At 35.1% G+C, this 14939-nt stretch overlaps 1 protein-coding gene across 2 annotated transcripts in view; it reads right to left on the bottom strand.

The window, feature by feature from the left end:
- adam11 (ADAM metallopeptidase domain 11) overlaps window positions 1–14939 on the bottom strand; it is a 56148-nt gene that overhangs the window by 40097 nt on the left and 1112 nt on the right. For both annotated transcript variants that reach the window (XM_051124315.1, XM_051124317.1), the window contains exons 3-6: window positions 5321–5397; window positions 4964–5030; window positions 3875–3957; window positions 444–507 (exon numbers count right to left, since the gene is read on the bottom strand). In XM_051124315.1, coding sequence (XP_050980272.1) covers window positions 444–507; window positions 3875–3957; window positions 4964–5030; window positions 5321–5397 — 291 coding nt within the window. The remainder of the gene's footprint in view (window positions 1–443; window positions 508–3874; window positions 3958–4963; window positions 5031–5320; window positions 5398–14939) is intronic.

The following is a 14939-nucleotide window of genomic DNA, read 5'->3' as shown; positions in this document are numbered from 1 at the left end:
ATATGAATGGTAGAAATTAATTACTTGTCTTGAAAACAATATCAGATATTGTTTATTGTTCTACAAATAGGCATTCATCACATTTCTTCTTTATTTTAAAGTGAAATATAATTCTTTGACAGACTTCGATATCATAATGCAGTGTTGCTCTAACATCACGCATAAGCTGCTCTGTCTCACATTTTCTCACTCGATATCCCTCCTTCTGCTCTTCACCTCCGTCCCACATACAGACGTCTGCTGATTCACCTGTCAGTCAACCACAGTAATGCATATTTCTGTGCATGTGGCTAATATTCAGTGCTTCGCTGTCTCTTCTGTGTCTCATTGAGTGGGATTGTGTATCTACTTGTGACTTTTTTCCAGACTGTAACAGGGAGATAGAGTGACAATTCTCCTCAAGAGAAAGTCGAGAGAGATGAATATTTCAGCTGCATACTGACCTGATCACTGCCGTTGTGCAAGGGCTCAATGCCGTATGAAAAGTTGCCATCTGAGAACATCCCTCTGTAGACACACCAACATGGCAAATATGAGACACTCCAATGACAGCAACCATAATAAAGCTTAAAACTTGATAGGGATATATTAGGTAACTTTAAAATAAGGTTAACATTACTTAAGTCTAATTAACATGAACTAACAATGTAAATACTTCTAAAGCATTTATTAATCTTAGTTCATTTTAATTTCAACATTTACTAATATATTATTAATATCAAAATGTTTCTGTTAATACTGTTTAAAAGACATGAACTATGGTAACTAACGTTAACAACAATGAATAAATACTGTAAAAAATGTATTGCTCATTATTAATGTTAAATGCATATTTTTCCACTATTCTATGTAATTTCTAGCATAAATAGTCTGAGTATTGTGAAAATTCCAAATAGAAAAAGTGCACTTTGAATACAAAGATGATGCACATTTTTTAACCGAAAAAAAGTGTGCAGTGGTGTAACGTAATAAAGTTACAGTACTTAAGTATTTTTTTGGGGGAGAATCTGTGAGTTTTTATATTTCTTTTACTTTACTGCACTACATTTCCTAATTAAAATATATACTTTTACTCCGATACATTTCCCAGAAGCATATTTGTTACTTACTACAAAATAAAGTCAGAAGAACACAGACAAGAAATATAAAAAAATATATTTAACATAATTAATCTATATCACACGAAGAGTACCGTTTTTTTCTCCAGAAATCAGCATGATAAAAAATGTAACAAATAACAAAATGCTATATGCTTACCCAAAGACACAAAATGGAAGAAAGAGTTCAAACTGAACACAATCTTGCTGCTCCAACTGTGTATTTTTTTCCATTTGGCATTTACTTGTACTTTTACTTTCAATACTTAAGCATGTTTAATATTTAAAAATTACTTTTCATACATAAGTGCGTGCTTTTCATCCACCACTGTGGAATGTTGGACACTACTGTATCTCGGCTTTCGTTTTTAGTGGAAGGAGAGTGGCTATTAGACTCCAATGCTGAATGAAGAAAAAAAAAAAAAAAAAACCTTCCAAAATTCATACACTAGATGGTGGAGTACATAGTGCATAGTAGGGTAAAACATGGTAAGATTACCCCTACTCTAATTTTCTCTCTTGAACATAGACAGTACAAAAATCACAACACTTTTAATGAAATGTAATGTAATTACGTCTAAATACATTTGTGATATTTAGTCAATAAAAACAGGTTTATTTTCTAATTTTGTATCTCTGAAAAATAGTGATCTATGACATTGCATTATTTTGAATATTAATGTTTTTCGTTATTAACTATTTTAATTGTAAACTAAAGAAGGCCCCAAGTAGCATGTTGTTAGATCTTCGCTTTTAATTAAAACCTATCCACCTTATTCTTAAAGGAGAAGCTCACTTCCAGAATAAAAATGTACAGATAATTTACTCACCCCTTTGTCATCCAAGATGTTCATGTCTTTCTTTCTTCAGTTGTAAAGAAATTAGGCTTGCCACGATAGACGGTGTTGACGGTGTTACCGGTTTTAAGACGCAACACCGGTGACATCACTTTTCCACCGTGACACCGTCCCCACATTTTTTTTTTTTTTTTTTTTTTTTTAAGTATTCGTTTTTTTATTAAATATTTATTTGAATTAAATGGAAAATATAATTCTAAATAATTTACTTAAGACGAGAGCATGCACTACAATTAAAAACTGAACATGGCTACAATGCGTCATATTTCATTTATCACGTGAGGAGAACGAGAGGAGTCGAATTTACAGAAAGAGAATGGCATTGTGTTTTTTTTTCGTTATGTTAATAAAATTTCTGTTTAATATCAGTGATTTTTTTTTTTTTTTTTGTACTTTCGTTGTTCATTCAAACAATTGACGCCGAATTGCCAATTCCCGCAAAACTGAAAGTGAAAGTATAATACGCACGCATTTATAAGCTATTTAAACGCAGAAAAAAAGAGGAAAAGAGGAAACCCCCACCCCCACGGTGATACCGGTATTACCGGTGTTGTCACATGTCGATTAACCGGTGGGGAAATTTCCTCATCGTCACAACCCTAAAAGAAATTATGTTTTTTGAGGAGAACATTTCAGGATTTCTCTCCATATAGTGGACTTCAATGGTGCCCCCGAGTTTGAATGTCTAAAATGCAGTTCAAAGGGCTCTAAATGATCCCAGCCGAGGAAGAAGTGTCTTATCTAGGAAAAAGGATTAGTTATTTTGTAAAAAAAAAATGACAATTTATATACTTTTTAACCTCAAATGCTCGTTTTGTCTAGCTCTGTGTGAACGGTTCAAGACAGTTAGGGTATGTCAAAAAACTACCATTTTTTCCTCCAATCTCAAAATTGCCCTACATTTCTGCAGAAGTACCGACCCAGTGTTTACAAAGTGAACATGCAAAGAAGATTAAAAACAGCAATGTAAGACAATTATGAAGTTGGAGAAGAAAATGAGATAGGAATTTTTTGACCCTAACTGTCATGAACTGTAATACACAGAGTTCACGCAGAGCTAGACAAAACGAGCATTTGAGGTTTAAAAGTATGTACATTTTATTTATTTATTTATTTATTTTTTTTTTTAGAAAATAACCAATTGTTTCACTAGATAAGACTCTTCTTATTTGGCTTATTTGGCTGGGATCATTAAGAGCCCCTGAAGCTGCATTTAAACTGCCTTTTGGAAGTTCAAACTCGGGGGCACCATAGAAGTCCACTATATGAAAAGAAATCCTGCAATGTTTTCCTCAAAAAACATAATTTCTTTACGACTGAAGAAAGAAAGACATGAACATCTTGGATGACAAGGGGTGAGTAAATTATCTGCAATTTTTTGTTCTGGAAGTAAACTCCTTTAAATGCAGAAGTAAGCCTATGGGTGAGACTTCCGGTTCATTAGCCTCTATAGGGAAAAAAATGAGAAGAATAACAACATGCAGTAAACAGTAAAACTGTTTGCACTACAAACCAGTATGTTCATAATTAAGATAATACATTAAAATACTATGGTAAGACACATCAATTTGCAATATCAAGCAGCAAAACAAGCTGTTTTGTACAGCTAAAATCAGCTGTATGTGGATAAGACCAAAAGCCACACCCATAAAATTTAACATTTATACTACTGTATAAATATTAATAAAAATGATATCAAAAGTTACTCCTACATTCTGTAAAAGTTCAGCCAGGGGTGGGTGGTGAGGTGGGTGGTCCTCTTTTAATTATTTTACATTTTGTGCTATGGCAACTAATTTGGCAAATATGTTACAACAGACATTTTGATAATGATGTCACCAAAGTGCAATTTCTGAAAACAACAGTAAGGAGTGGGTTTGTTCTTTGCATTGTTGAAGCAGATAAAGGGTTGCTGCTTACTGTAGGCCGTGACAGGTGGAGAGAGCTGCCCATGACCTCTGAACTCCCCTCACTTGACCGTGATAGTAACAGTGCTCTCCTCCCTGAAATCTCACACATATCAAACAATCACACACTGTATCAAAGTAAAATGATTACAATGAACAGGCCTCAAATATGACAGTAACCACGGCAACATCCCCCATTAAAATTCATCAGATCACTGTACCAATGTCCATCAAATGCTTTAAGCGTGCCCTTCTTCCTGCCTGGTGTGAAACATGTCCCTCCTTAAATCTGATATGTTTTTGAAAATGTTGCATCTTAAAGTAACAGCTACATCTTCTCGGTATGACACAGGATTTGAGGAATAATTCATCATGTCCGCAGCACAAAACAAATTTAAGAGCCGTGGGGTCTGTAAACGTGCGCCCACACACTTGAACGCGTGGGAGATGTTCATGTCAGTGGTGTGATTGGCGTACCTGAGGTACATTTTAAAATGTTGCTGGGATTTATTCTACCAGACTGGCTGTAGTTTTCTGCACTGCAGTCCTGGTTTCTGTGTCTCTGCTGCAGTGTAGTTGCTTAATGACTTCAGCTTCTCCACTCAATGCTTCATTCTTCTTGTGTGTGTGTGTGTGTGTCTCTCTCTCTCTCTCTCTGACTCAGTTGGACAAAGTGGACTAGAACTGTCTATAAGCAGTTGTCATAGCAACAACGTTGTGATTGGTTAAACGCAGCTGACACTGAACAGGAGGGGCGGATGCTTTCCCAGGCTCCTTTGCCTTGCTGCATCAAAGTCGAGCGCTAAGAAAGGGAGTGGGTATATTCCCAGACCCACATATGATAGCAAAGTTGTTTCAATGAAAACTGGCACTGAACTACAGCTATTAAGGGATTTGTTAATTTCACATTATATTATGGTATTCAAAAAACATTATGACATTTATCTCAAATAAAAACTAATAAAGCCATATTACCATGGTATTATGGTACATAATCCTGGTGGATCAAATATTAACAAACAAGTTTGGTCATTATGATATTGATCCCTATCAAAAACAGTATCAAGGGATACAAACAGAAATGGGATATAATTTTCCTTACCAGACTTTGAAAAGGTCGCCCATCCTCATCGAAGTGGCGTTCAACATAGTTAGACGACAAGAGGTCACTGCAGACACACACACAGCATTAAAATACTGCTTAGAGGGAATGAGAACATTTTGGTTTCTGCTATTGAAATGTAAAAAATGTTTTTAGAAATTGTTATTAAAAACAGATTATTGCTTTACAAGAAAATATCATTTAATTCTTTCTACTTTAAAACGTAATGTTTAATTCAGTGTGTTACTTGCCAATTCTTTGTAATTATTGTGAAATTTACTAGCCATTTCTGAGTGAAAACTGTTTCAAAGTAAACCCTACAGATTTTTTCATAAGTGAGTGAGATTTTGAACATACTGATTGAGCTCCAGGTCTAGAACAAATGGGATTCCAAATGCCGTCACCAGGAATGAGATCTGAGCCAAATGAATAGGCTGAGAGAAAGAAGAACAGATACAGGCAGGTGGTTACATTATTAAAAAAATGAGCCATTCCTTATAACCATGTATTTAGAGGCATCTGAACACTGCTTTTTTCAGCTAATTTCATATTATGTGTAAATAGTTACATGCACATAAAAAGATCAAACAAATAAAGCATAAAATGTGCACGTTTGGCAGCATTTGATCAAAAGAAATGGAATATTGTTTTCCTCAACAATTTATTATCAAAAGTCGCAGTGAATATCTTGTCTTTCCTCCAGCTGGTTTCAGTACTAGTGCATCTCATTCTCATGGACAAATCGTGATTTGCCAGTTCTTTCTGTGAGATGTTACCTCAACCTTCCACCAAAACACTTGCAAGTTCCCAGACATTTCTTGGGAAACACGTGGTTTGCCACAGCAAGGACAATCAGCTGTCCTTCTTCCTGTCTCCCTGTAGAACTGTCTTAGGTGCCTTAGATTACGGACATTGTGGTTTATTGCTCTAACCACGTCTGCAGTGCTCATGCCTCCCTGAAGCAGGACTACAGCATAATCACGCAGGTGAGCAGGAACCCGAGGCAACTTTCTTCTATAGCATTTTTAGAACACCAGGTCTCTGTACTGTAAGTTATTGTAACTGTGACTTTTGCCTACTATAAACTGTTTTGTTAAATTGTTTATGGTTCATTGAGCAAGCATGGAAAACATAAACCCTTTAAATATTTTCTCTGCAAGATCTGTAAAGTCTTGGATTTTAAAAATGACTTTAAAATAATCTGAAAAGGTCAGTGCTAATAGCCTCGTGGGCAGCACACACCAACATACAGCGCTGTTGCGCTATGGACGTCCCGAGTTTGAATCCCGACTCAGGGACCTTTCCCGATCCCGCCCCATCTCTCTCCCATTTCGTTTCCTGTCACCTCTCCTCTGCCCTATCATTATAAAGGCAAAAATGGCAATATATATAACAGGGTTACTAGGTCTGCAAAAAAAACTAGTCCAATAAGTAATAAAAAAAAAAATAAAAAAAACGAAACAAAAAAAAACAGCCCAATGATCCTATCCCAAATATCAAAACTAAAAAAAAAAATGCCACTCCTTTATCTAAAATAAGTATTTTACAGTCACTGTTACTATATGCATTCTACACAGTTTCACTTTGAAAACCACTATATGTGACCCTGGACCACAAAACCAGTCATAAGGGTCAATTTTTCGAAATTGAGCTTTATACATCATCTGAAAGCTGAATAAACAAGTTTTCCATTGACGTATGCTAGGATAGGACAATATTTGTCTGAGATACAGCTTTTTGAATATATGGAATCTGAGGGTGCAAAAAAAAAATCAAAATATTGAGAAAATCACCTTTAAAGTTGTCCAAATAAAGCTTTTACTAAGGCATATTACTAATCAAAAAATAAGTTTTGATGTATTTACAGTAGGAATTTTACTAAATATCTTCATGAAACATGATCATTACTTAATTTCCTAATGATTTTTGGCATAAAAGAAAAATCAATAATTTTGACCCAGTGTATTTTTGGCTATTGCTATAAATATACCCCAGCGACTTAAGACTGGTTTTGTGGTCCAGGGTGACATATAGTATAATCATCATAAACACTACCGGTTTTCATAAAAGAGCTGACAGGAACTCAAAAGCTCTCAACCAGTGCCAACTCACCATCTAGCACAGTTTTTTTTTTTCAATATAAGCATTTCAGTCAAAAACAATTTATGCGATATGTCAAACCTTTAACTCAGTGTAAATATTGTAAAAGTGTACAATAGTGTTCAAATTTACTGTCATGCATTTATGGTACTACAATTTTATGTAATTTCTATTGTTACTTGTATGTCATGTATTAACTTTATTTGTAATTACACATTTGTAATAATGAAGTTCTACTTTAGTACATTTAAAATTTACTACATTTAAAGGAGACCTATTATTACCATTTTTACAATATGTAATATAAGCAACACAGGCTCATGAAAATATATGCCTCTATATACATTTCTACAACACCGTAATTACATACCTTATTGCATACTTTGCTGTAGAGAGTGTGAGAGAGTGGTGCTAAAACACATGTTCAATACGTGACACTGATATGTTTTAATTACGTTGCTACAGGCACGTATTACTGCAATTTTTTTCTCTATTCAAATATCCAGGGCGTGTCGCTAAATGTTAATGCTCTGTTGAAAATATCCCCTAGTGTTAACAAATGCAAACACATTTGTTGATGCAGATTTAAGTTGTTTTGTCAACCCGTACTGTTTCGTACACCGATGTATCACGTGAGTTACTGAGCAAACCTACTGAATTAAAAAACTCATGCATATGAAGCTGTATATGTGACGACAACATTCAAAACTATCTGTTTTTTAAATCGCGCAGGATGTTAACATTTTTTTGAAGCCATAGCATAATATTCTGCAAGTAATTGTGTGTAAATTAGGCTTTATTAATCTAAACTCTGTACCTGTAAACCATACTTGTTATGAAAAGGAATAAGTGTTGTCAGAGATTTACTGCCTGTGTTTACTGTGTTCATTTTAACTGGAAACTGTAGTAATTCACTGATATAGGTAATTTTTTTTAGTTTTGCAGAAATGTATATAGAGGCATGTAATTCTAATGAGCCACTGTGGAATATAAGTCTTAGGTGTCCCCAAAATGTGTCTAAGTTTTCAGCTCAAAATACCCCACAGACCTTTATTATATCATTTTAAAAAATGCCTATTTTGAGTGGAAGCAGAAACATGCTGTTTTTGTGCATGGTGCTTTAAACGCAAATGAGCTGCTGCTCACCGCCCCTTTTTCCAGAATATAGCTGTGCCTTTACAGCTTGTACATCAGATATTCTGCTGAAAAAAAAAAAAAAACATCTGCTTGGTTTTAATTATCATGTCTATCATGCTCAAAAATCATGCATTTTAAAGACATAATAGTTTAAACTTCTGATATACGGTTTTCTAAACGCACACATCTGAAGCACACGCACAGAAAGCGGCTGTCACGCGGCACGTGAGTGCTAAACTAAGTTCTCTTTCATGTCTTATTGTGCTTAAACTGTCAAATACACACAAGTTTATGTTAAGTTACAAAAACACTGAATTTTTGTGTATGTCTGTGAAGGTAAACAGCTGGAAAAGAAATTGCATGTTTATATTAGATCTGTGTGGCAGCAGTGTAATATACAGTAAATAAATCGATAAATTCACTGCTCTCTTGTCTCCTCCTGAGGCTGGGACTCTAAATTATGCTCTGTGCTCGTCTGTTCAACCAACAACCAAACGGTTAGCATACTGTGCTCAAACTTCCGCAATGGTGTTAGAACTGGTACACTGTTGTCGCTTGCGAAAACCCAATAATATTATAATAAGATCCCCTTACTATGTCGCGGAGGAGCGAAATTAGAGGGGCTTGTTTTTTCACAAGTTTTCAGAGAAAAGCTTACTAAAAAAAATTTACTGGGTTGTTCTTTTTCACATTTTCTTGGATGGTAGATGCACCAGGGACCTGATTATAGCACTTATACATGGAAAAAGTCAGATTTTCATGATATGTCATCTTTAAAATACTATACTATAATACTATAATTTTAGCTGTAGTGTTATTTGATATGAATCAAGTACTTTATACAGTTTGTGCTTTAGTATGTTAGTCAACATATCAAAACAAGTGTACTTCTTTAAAGCATGACAAAATATTATTTAAACAAAGATTTAAAGTGTACTTAAAAGTAAAACCTGTAACGTGACATTACTACAAAATGCACTTTTAAAAAGTATTTAAGCGTGTTTCATGAAAGTGTACTCTAAGTAAAAAAAAAAATGCTGGAAACACTTTAGTATAGGGACCAGTTCTCACTATTACTTAGTTGCTTATTAGCATGTGTATTATTAACATATTGGCTATGTATTAGTACTTATAAAGCACATTCTGCATGACCACATTCTACATCCGTAATCCTACCCAATACGTAAACTTAACAACTACCTTACCAATTATTAATAAGCAGCAATTCGGAGTTTATTGAGGTAGTTAATGGTTAATGGTTTGACAGACAAGGCAGAGCAGGTTACTTTAGGTAAGAAACAAATTCTTTCAAAATTTCTCTTTTTTTAAGAAATTCAAACAATAAATACAATTTTGTGGCTTTTTAATGTGTAGTGACAGATCGCTGTAGCGCCTCAGTTTAAGTGGCACATGAACCGATCATCTCTTCCTCTTTACTAGTTATAGCATGAAATAAACATGAATGAACATCAGAAGCTGTCTTGTTTCAATCACAGAAAGATGTCAGTACACACCACTTTTCAAGTTCAACTCCACTGACGTCAGTGTACTCTTGCCTGGTTTGTTTGTCAGACAGAAATGGCAGATTTGGCATTGATATCAGTCAGATCACCTGTCAATCAAACTCAATATGAAGGGTCAAATTTGCTGTTTTAAACATGTATATGTCACTTTGGATAAAACCATCTGTTAAATTAATAAAAGTAAATGTAAAAATGTAAAGTGGAGTTGTGTATGTAGAACGTTCCAAATCTGTCACTGCTTAGGATTGATTTCAGTTTGGATGCTGCTTTAGTTGCAGTTAGTCGCCAATTTCTAGAGACAGAGATCATTCTGCTGGTGGGTGATACAGTCCCCCTGATACCACACCAAAACAAGAGCTCCTACTAGAAACCAACAACAAATAAATCAGCTTTCAACAAACAAATATTTGTCTTTTTAATCTTCCATCAAAATGTAACTTTCTCTGTCTCTGCAGCTTCACTGTTTTAAATCGACATCAAGCCTGCCCCTCCAACAACTTGGCACAGACAATGCGTTTTTTTGACTTTTATGCCTTTATGAGAAAGAAGAGTGAAGATTTTGACAGGAAAGTGGAAGGAGAGAGAGGGAACAGGTGTACAGTACAGATTCAGACAGGAGTCGTCGGGTCTAGTGCCTGAAGGACGGTCACGTAGGGTTGTCGTGTGCTCTGCACCAGTGTCAGGTGAGGCAGCTCAAGGTTATGAGGATATAAAATGGCCTTTGACAGACAGGTGGTATATATTGCACCCCTGGTTACAGGAGACGAACGGTGTGGGTGTGAAATGCGATCACCTTGCAATACTTGCAGTCAAAGGCACGAAAACAAATACCAGTCCCAATGCAAGAAGCAGGGAGTGCATCCACACTCATTTATTGTACTAAATGAATCATTCAAAAACTCAAGTCTTGCACTGTACAGTAGGTTAGATCAAATACAGAGAGGGATAGGGTAGATTGTAAAACAATACTTTATATTAAAGCAAATAAATGCTCGGGACCTCATCGTAAAGCCAATTTTGCGATAACAACCGGATGGCTGTATACATTACATTGAATTATTACACAGCTATAAGATATCGATTGAAGTTAAAATATTTTATTAGCTCAGTAATAAACTCTTTGCTTCCACAAAGAAAACAGTTCCCAGCAGTTCCCTTTGATAATTTTAAGTTTTTGCAGGCAAGTGGCTGGACACCAGAAGTTTACAAAAGATTAATTTGCCAATACAAGAACACTGAAGAGTTTTACCATTTAAAGAAATTTGTAATTTCATCTATATGTGAAAATGCCTGTTTGGCTGGCCGACTGGGTGGTTGAGTACAACAGCATAAACACAGAAACTGTGTGTTTTTCAGCTAAACTATAGAAAACAGTGTCTGATTCACAACATATGCTTGTAAACGCAGCAATAAGGTATTGTTTACCCCCCTGGTGTACAGAGCTGATGGTTTAAAACCATACATCATTGTATATAATTAACACAGAATCCATGCAGCTGCAATTTCACTTGGATTATAATAGAAAAATATATAATTAAATATGTTAAACAAGGATTTGAACCCCAGTCCCCTTGCATACCAAAGGTGCGGTCACATTTAGTGTTGTTCAATGAATTTGCACAGGTGAAATCCACACAAATAGGATTTCACTTGAGGGCAAAAGATTTGCGTTACAAGTCCTTACATTATTGACAACAGACAACTGACTCTTTGCCAGTGAAATTTCACCAAATATTGCTAATGTGATCAAACCTTAAAAGACCCAAAAATGCAAAGATATTTGAGTTTGTTTATTCATCAGAACAGATTTGGAGAAACGTAGCATTACATCCCATGCTTACCAGTGGATCACACTATAATGCTCAAGTAGTCAACAAGACGTTAGTCAGTCAATAAATTAACATCTTGTGAAGTGAAAAGCTCCTTGTTTGTTAGAAACAAATCCATGATTAAGGCATTTTAACTTTAAACAGTCACTTCTGGCCAATATAGTCCCTAATCCATAAAAACACTCCCTCCAGTGGAAAAGTCTGTCCCCTGTTTTCCTCCCACATCAAAATCCACCAACATGTGTGTTTTGAACTGTTTTTACTTGTAAAAAGTGCAAATCTGTGCATATTTCTTTCCTGATTCAGACTATATGACTTTTTCACTGGAGAAGACAAAATCATGGATAGAAGACTTTGTATTTCAGCCAGAAACGGTTTGAGGTTGAAACATCTTAAAATGTCTTAATGATGAATTTGTTTATTACAAACACACAGCTTTTTACTTTACAAGGTTATTGTGATATGTTTACCAGCTGTTTGATCTCTTATTCTGATGGCACCCATTCACTGCAGAGGATCCAAGTGATGTAATGCTAAATTTGTGTTTGAAGAAACACAATCTTAGATAGCCAAAGAATGAATACTTTTTCATTTTTGGCTGAACTATTTCTTAGGAAGAGGGACTGTCATTGGTGTCAAAAATTACATGCAATTAACAGCAATAATCAATAACAGTAAAAAAAAAATCAATGTTCAACCTCACAAATGTACAAACAATCATGATTTGGTCAATCATGATGACCAAAACCAGTAAATTTCAGTTAGCTAAACAATATGAACAAAACAATATGTGCACTCCTGATGCAAAAGGTAAACAGAAATGTGCAAAAACTGCTTGTCACTGGGGCAGCACCCTGTAATGGCATATTTATCTCTAAAATGTTGCCTCTTTGATACTGTATCATATAATGTCCATAAGGTAATGCCCTGCCTTCTTCTGGAACTATTTTTGTCAGTGGATAAAAAAAAAATGCAGAGAAACTGAAATATGGTATTTGATTATTAACTTATATTTATATAATCTGTGTAAATACAATGTATGTTGTGACAATTTCATAAAATCTATACTATTATTATTCTAATTGTAATAAATAATTATTCAGTATCATTAAAGGGGGGTTAAAAAAACCTCAAAAATGAAAATTCTGTCATCATTTACTCATTCTCATGTCTCTCTAAACCGACAAGTCACTTGTCGAAACACAGTTTTAATGAAACCAGATTTCTGTCCCTCTACTGGAAGTCCATAACCCAAACTTTGATGATTCAAAAAGTTAATAAAAACACTGTAAACATAATCCATATGAATCAAGTGGTTTAATCCAAGTCTTCAATCACTTTTTGTGATGATTTAATTTAGGCTTTTATTCACATATTCACACACAGATCAATGCACAAGCATAGAGCACATCGTATATGGTCAATGGAGACTCAAACAAGAACCTGTGAGGTTTGTTTTCATGTGTCAAAGAAGTATGGTTGACTGGTTCCTTCAGTAGACCAATCAATTCATATGAATTACATTAACAGGATTTTTTTTTTTTTTTTTTTGATTACATAGATTTTTAATTGAAGGGACAGAAATTTCTCAGGTTTGAGGTTTCAAGATGTAACCGATGACAGAATTTAAATTTTTGGGTGAACTAACACTTTACAGATTCAGTCTATTCCAACACTGAGACAGACCTGTCTACTCTTCCCCCAACTGTTAATATTCCACCCTTCTCTACAGCAAGAAGCCAATATTACATTAAAGTATACATTTACAAGTAGAACCTTTAATGTGCACTTTACACCTCTGAAAAGGGCTCAGCGCCAATTCTCTCTCAGCTCTATATTCTTCATGACAGATGGGGTTTGGAAGAAAATTGCTAAGAATGTTATTTATCAAGCACATGGTTATGATATGGGCAGTCAAATGCAATGATTTAGGGATCAATTAAAAATAAAATCCAACATATCAGTAAATTATTCATTTGAATATTAGTGGGAGATCTATGTCTATGGCAGTTACAACAATAGGTTATCATTTTATTAAATTTTGGGATTAGATGCGATAGTATTTGGCAGATTCATAGATTTTTGTACATGTGGAACCTTGGAATGCATCTAGTGTAGGCCCAGATGGGGAGCTGAGCAGAGAGCTGAGAATATTACTCTGCTATTGGCAGCCAGACACATCAAAATAATCAAAATATTTCATTAAAACACACTAAAAGCCACAAAACTTTAATTTTTCAAATCATGGCCTCTTTAAAGGGGTCATCGGATGCCCATTTTCCACAAGTTGATATGATTCTTTAGGATCTTAAAGAAAAGTCTATAATATACTTTGGTTAAAAATTCTCAATGGTTGTGTAAAACAACACCCTTTTTACCTTGTCAAAATTAGCTCTGCAAAAATCATCCCATTCTGAGGGATTGTTCCTTTAATGCAAATGAGCTCTGCTCGGCCTTCCCCTTCTCTTCTCTCTGCTGCTTTGAGAGATTGATTACTTTATCTACATTTAGCGCGAAACTTGCTAACTAGTATGTTATTAGGAAAGGTGATTGCAGAGATTCATAAAAAAAAAACATATACTCACTTCTGCTGTAGGTGAAGCTGGATCACGAATGATTTGTGCAAACATAGACGCATTTAAGTAGATCGGGAGGCACAATCCCTTCACAAACAAATGTAATTCACTGCATCTTCAGCGTCTCACATGTCGGTAGTAAATGATGACCACTATGTTTATTATTACATCCAGCAACACAACACCTCAATCGCTCAGTCAGAGATATTGTTGTCTAACTTACATCCCTGCTCCTGCATCGAAACAATGGAGGTCGGGCTGTTACAACTGATCTGAGACGCTCATGTCAATCAACAATCATGGGAGCAGCCTGTCGGTGTGACGCCACACCAACAGACATCTGAGAATGGCTCAATTTGAAAAAGAGGATATTATTTTTACAGAATAATTAAAAAACACTGCATGGATTTTTGTCATAATAGGGTAGATGTGTACATACACTGCCAACACACATGTAAAAGTGAAGTTTGCATCCGGTGACCCCTTTAAAAAAAAATATTAAAACATGAACAAGTATTCACAACCTACTGAGCATCCTTAAATATGTTTTAAAAATGAGAAATAATATTTACCTCCAAAAAAATGTGGAATGAACTGGATGGTGGTCTGCATGTGAATGTGTCAACATGTCTACTATGTATCTGGAAAATGTCAAACCAGTAGAACAATGGCCACTTTTCTATCCCTAGAGGCCATGAAAGTGGATGCATTTGTAAATGGCCAAAAAAAAAAATCAATCAGCTTGTTGTCAAGATGGCAAATGTACTGTAGCCTACATTATGTACAATTAACATTCAAGAAGTTTTCATCA

The sequence above is a fragment of the Labeo rohita genome, chromosome 12, assembly GCF_022985175.1.
Source record: "Labeo rohita strain BAU-BD-2019 chromosome 12, IGBB_LRoh.1.0, whole genome shotgun sequence".
NCBI classification, from domain to species: domain Eukaryota; kingdom Metazoa; phylum Chordata; class Actinopteri; order Cypriniformes; family Cyprinidae; genus Labeo; species Labeo rohita.
The sequence above is the reverse complement of the archived record's forward strand: the minus strand, read 5'-3'. Positions and strand labels throughout refer to the sequence as shown.